Here is a 6000-nt window from a genome sequence, read left to right on the forward strand (position 1 = left end):
GATTGCACACTTTAGTATATTGGTAAACTAATCCTTTGAAGCATTTCTGCAAAAAATCTAATGAAAAATGTGCTTTACAAATAGTTTCATTGTTGTCTGGGATATAAGAGTTATCTTTTGTGCCTTTTTCTTTCCTTTTTTGAATTATATTTAGTGCTATTTTAATGTGATATTATGTTTATGTATGAGACATAATTGCCTCTGTGTTGCCACTCACATGCGCTTCTTTAGAGAGGAAGAAGCTGAGAGCAACTTAGCGGCAACTGTCATTAGTGTTTCCCTCTTGATTACACTGTAGTTCATTATTTCAGTTTTATTCACAATGTCAAGTCCTTGTGCCTGGTGGCAAATAGAGATGTGCATTCATTAAAACCGCCCATGTTCTTCCTCTAATGCAGCCATCAGCTATAGGCCATGCCTAACCATCCACACAATGAGGGAAACTAATTGATAACTGCACACTCTCACATTTATAAACAGACAGTAAAGCACACATTCTGTGGATTTATTGAGGCAAATATTTAGACTTTGGAGTACAGCTCATGCATATGCTTATGGGGCAATAAAAGGTTTATTGAACTCCTGAAAGACTTTGTAAACATATTCGAGCTCAATCTCACGGAAATGCGTATAATTAGTACAAGTGTGCAATCTCGTGGAATGTATAAGCCAAAATGAGTTTTGCCGTGCATATGGTACGCGTTTTTTGCGTGCATTTGATACGCACATTATGGAATATTATATGTACAAACCACCAACCCCACCACCCCCAACCTACCCAAGAGTGTGTCATATACACGCCATAAAGTGCGTATCACATGCACGCAAAAAACTGCGTAGCATATGCACGCTAAAACTACTACATTCCACGAGTTTGCAGACTCTCATTACTATTTATACGCATTACCATGTGATCATGTTGCATTCTGTTTACTTGATACAAATTAAATATTTTAATTGATTGACATCCCTAGTTTTAACTCATATTTTTTACTGTGAGGCCAGCAAGGCAACATGTAAACTCTCTAAGCTTTCGGATGCAGTAATAGATTCCGTAACCTTTATTTCTCTCTTTCTGTCTGTCTCTCAGGTAACATCTTCGTGGTGAGTTTGGCAGTGGCGGACCTGGTGGTGGCCATCTACCCGTATCCGCTGGTCCTGACCTCCATATTTCACCAGGGCTGGAACCTGGGATACATGCACTGCCAAATTAGCGGCTTCCTGATGGGCGTCAGTGTAATCGGCTCCATTTTCAACATCACCGGCATCGCAATTAATCGCTACTGCTATATATGCCACAGCCTGAAGTATGACAAACTCTACAGTGACAAAAACTCTGTCTGTTACGTACTGTTAATCTGGGCCTTGACGGTGCTCGCTATCGTGCCCAATTTGTTCGTGGGCTCCTTGCAGTATGACCCCCGGGTTTATTCCTGTACGTTCGAGCAGTCGGCGAGCTCGGCGTACACAATCGCTGTCGTTTTCTTCCATTTCATCCTTCCCATCATGATTGTCACCTACTGTTACCTACGAATTTGGGTTCTGGTCATACAGGTGCGTCGACGAGTCAAGCCTGACAATCGACCCAAGCTTACGCCTCACGACGTACGAAATTTCGTCACAATGTTTGTTGTTTTCGTGCTCTTTGCTGTGTGCTGGGCACCATTAAACTTCATCGGGCTGGCAGTAGCGATTTCTCCAGAGCATGTGGTTCCTTTAATACCTGAATGGCTCTTTGTGGCAAGTTATTTCATGGCTTACTTTAACAGTTGCCTCAATGCAATAGTATATGGAGTGTTGAACCAGAACTTCCGTCGTGAGTATAAGCGCATTGTGGTGTCGGTATGTACTGCCAGGATCTTCTTTGGGGAAAGTTCAAACGAAGCGCAAGAGAGACTTAAGAGCAAACCCTCGCCGCTCATGACCAACAACAACCAGGTCAAGGTGGACTCTGTGTGAACAGCGTGAGTGTATATGTGTGTGAGGTGAAGTGAACATAACTGAGCAAACTTGATTTTGAAAAAAACAACAACAACTGATAACCAAATATGTTGTCAGGATGCAACCCTGAACCTGTGATTTGTTGCCTCAACACAATTAAAACAAACAGGAAACCATTATCATTTATTTTTATTTTTTATAAAGCACTTTTTTCATTGTTGGTTAAAAGTATTGTATGTATGTATGTATGAATTTCTTGTTTTAATGTTTACGGTGATTATATCAACAAATCTATGTAAGACATACTTTCTGTAATTATTTTATATCAATATATTTGTAGGAAAGAAAAAACTAACAAACATGAAGGTGTGAATGAATATACAGGTCCTTCTCAAAAAAATAGCATATGTGATAAAAGTTTATTATTTTCCTTAATGTAATGATAAAAATTAAACTTTCATATATTTTAGATTCATTGCACACCAACTGAAATATTTCAGGTCTTTTATTGTTTTAATACTGATGATTTTGGCATACATCTAAAAAAATTAGCATATTATGAAAAGGTTCTCTAAACGAGCTATTAACCTAATCATCTGAATCAACTAATTAACTCCAAACACCTGCAAAAGATTCCTGAGGCTTTTAAAATCTCCCAGCCTGGTTCATTACTCAAAACCGCAATCATGGGTAAGACTGCTGACCCGACCCTGTCCAGAAGGTCATCATTGACACCCTCAAGCGAGAGGGTAAGACACAGAAAGAAATTTCTGAACAAATAGGCTGTTCCCAGAGTGCTGTATCAAGGCACCTCAGTGGGAAGTCTGTGGGAAGGAAAAAGTGTGGCAAAAAACGCTGCATAATTTGAAGAGGTGACCGGACCCTGAGGAAGATTGTGGAGAAGGACCAATTCCTGACCTTGGGGGACCTGCGGAAGCAGTGGACTGAGTCTGGAGTAGAAACATCCAGAGCCACCGTGCACAGGCGTGTGCAGGAAATGGGCTACAGGTGCCGCATTCCCCAGGTCAAGCCACTTTGGGCTCCAGAGAAGCAGCACTGGACTGTTGCTCAGTGATCCAAAGTACTTTTTCTGGATGAAAGCAAATTTTGCATGTCATTCAGAAATCAAGGTGCCAGAGTCTGGAGGAAGACTGGGGAGAAGGAAATGCCAAAATGCCTGAAGTCCAGTGTCAAGTACCCACAGTCAGTGATGGTCTGGGGTGCCATGTCAGCTGCTGGTGTTGGTCCACTGTGTTTTATCAAGGGCAGGGTCAATGCAGCTAGCTATCAGGAGATTTTGGAGCACTTCATGCTTCCATCTGCTGAAAAGCTTTATGGAGATGAAGATTTAGTTTTTCAGCACGACCTGGCACCTGCTCACAGTGCCAAAACCACTGGTAAATGGTTTACTGACCATGGTATTACTGTGCTCAATTGGCCTGCCAACTCTCCAGACCTGAACCCCATAGAGAATCTGTGGGATATTGTGAAGAGAAAGTTGAGAGACACAAGACCCAACACTCTGGATGAGCTTAAGGCCGCTATCGAAGCATCCTGGGCCTCCATAACACCTCAGCAGTGCCACAGGCTGATTGCCTCCATGCCACGCCGCATTGAAGCAATCATTTCTGCAAAAGGATTAAAGACCATGTATTGAGTGCATAACTGAACATAATTATTTGAAGGTTGACTTTTTTTGTATTAAGAAGACTTTTCTTTTATTGGTCGGATGAAATATGCTAATTTTTAAAGATTTTTTGGGTTTTCATGAGCTGTATGCCAAAATCATCAGTATTAAAACAATAAAAGACCTGAAATATTTCAGTTGGTGTGCAATGAATCTAAAATATCTGAAAGTTTAATTTTTATCATTACATTATGGAAAATAATTAACTTTTATCACATATGCTAATTTGTTGAGAAGGACCTGTATATAGATTGCAAAAGTCGGGTTCTGGAAGTATAACCTCTATTCATTTTATCCATTGAGGAATACATTTGTAATGATATAAACCTTTAAAGACAGGCCTGCTGTGACCTCTGGGGTTGTTAAAGGGTTAGTTCACCCAAAAACACATCCTAGGTGTATATGACATTAAAACATGTCCTGGCTCTTCCAAGCTTTATAATAGCAGTGAATGGCAGCCCAAAATCTGAAGAAAAAAAGTGTATCCATCCATTATAAAAGTAATCCATGGGAGAACCAGAAAATATTTTAATATAACTCTGATTCTATTCTGAAAGAAGAATGTAATATACACCTAGGATGGCTTGAAGGTGAGTAAATCATGGGGTAATATTCATTTTTTGGGTGAACTATCCCTTTAAGCGATGGTATGTGCTTTTGTTGATGCCACCTGCATTATTTCAACTTATTTTTAATTTTTAACAGCTGAATTCCTGATGAAAACTACATCTCCCATGGTGGTGTACAGAAAATTCCACGAATCAGAGAGTCACAGCGATCAAATCGTGCCAAAAGAGCTTTGCTAGGAAATAGGGATTATGTCAAAGGATTATGTCAATGCTTCATGGGATTGTAGTTCTTTCCCTCAATAAAGCTATTAAGTACACAATCTTGTACACGTTCTTGTCTGATTTTCAAATATAGGATACTTGATTCCTTTTAAGTAAAAAAATGTAATGTTGTGATTCACCTTGTAGCTGGTTGGCTTGGTTCATTGTTTATAATGCTTAAAAATTATATTTTAAAATCCTTATGGGAGAAATGAAAGGGAAAATACTTCTGGAACCAATGGCACTAAAAAAGGGGGTGGGCACTAATGCACTACTACTGTATATAAATATATATCGAGTGTGTTTCACTGATGTTAATCATTCAGTGGAGAATGAATAACAACGTTGTCAAAATGATGCCATGAACATTAGCATTCCTCTACAATGCCTGGCCACAAATGTGACCAAAACTTTACAAACACTCTACCAAAAGAGTTTGTTATGGAGTTTACCACCCGGTTTGCCACTGTTATTCTCCATTTGAGAAAGCAATACACCTGGATTGCTGCTTTCCCACAACCTCCTGCAAATATGAATGGAAGTATGGGATTCCTCCTCTTTAGGGTCTCTGTCCTCTCCTCTTGCTACATTTATTTTTTAAGCTTTATCTGTCTTTGTCCTCCTTACATTCTCTCCCTCTATTTTTCTTTTTTATATCTGTCTCTGTCCTCTCTTTGTATGCATGGATCTAATGACAACTTCATATGCAAACTGAGTAAAAATATTAAAATCAAAATGTTTGATGAATAAAAAATAAAATTGGAATTTTATATATCTTGAATATGTCAGAATGTGGAATTTGTATTATTTACTTAAAACAAGATTTTAAAACATGAAACAGCTAAAACAAGATAAATTATTTTTGTCATAAAACAATAGTTTAAAATCTAACATTTTGAAAGGTTATTCTTAAAAACGGGTTCAGATATTTTCTGGGGCAAAAAGCGGACACTATCAACACTCCAATATAAGTATTAAAGTACAGTATTAGTTTGACGCTTATGCAATAGTTCTAGCTAAACGCCTACCACTGCTGCGAGAGAGAGAGAGAGAGAGAGAGAGAGAGAGAGAGAGAGAGAGACATGACATGCATTGGTGACATCACTGTTTAATCCAACCTAGCCCACTGAACAAGTGTGCGAGAGCGAATGAGCAACATAAAAATGCTAGGATTTAAACTGCCCTCTAACAGAATTATGCACTAATCTGTCCCCTCTTGCCTTTATCGCACTCTGCGATATTCATATTCATTTATATTCAAAATTAAAACTATTCATATTCAAATAACACATTATGTGAAAGGAGGGATGATTTACTCTGACCCTGCCAGGTGTGGATATGGTTGGAAGGTGGTCAGTTTTTTGGAGGCTATAATTTACAGTGTTTGGAATTGGCTGTTTCTTACAAGAAAGGCTAATTTTTTTTTTTTTTTAGCTGGACGCAGGCTAATCAGGGTTTAGTCTGTTGTATGATATCAGAGCTGACTCAAAAATAGTCAATTTGGTGAGATGAGCAGGCCTGGCTTCCCAGACACAGATTAAG

At 38.9% G+C, this 6000-nt stretch overlaps 1 protein-coding gene across 2 annotated transcripts in view; it reads left to right on the top strand.

Annotated features, from left to right (window-relative positions):
• mtnr1aa (melatonin receptor 1A a) overlaps positions 1 to 5125 on the top strand; it is a 72188-nt gene extending 67063 nt beyond the window's left edge. The window contains exons 2-3 of one of the 2 annotated variants that reach the window (XM_067441865.1): positions 1091 to 1964; positions 4334 to 5125. In XM_067441865.1, coding sequence (XP_067297966.1) covers positions 1091 to 1959 — 869 coding nt within the window. In that variant the 3' untranslated portion in view covers positions 1960 to 1964; positions 4334 to 5125. Of the gene's footprint in view, positions 1 to 1090; positions 3730 to 4333 lie in introns of those variants that run through there. The other variant, XM_067441864.1, reaches the window with a different exon arrangement.
• The last annotated feature ends 875 nt before the right edge of the window (positions 5126 to 6000 follow it).

This window comes from Pseudorasbora parva, chromosome 4 (assembly GCF_024679245.1).
Source record: "Pseudorasbora parva isolate DD20220531a chromosome 4, ASM2467924v1, whole genome shotgun sequence".
Lineage (NCBI taxonomy): Eukaryota > Metazoa > Chordata > Actinopteri > Cypriniformes > Gobionidae > Pseudorasbora > Pseudorasbora parva.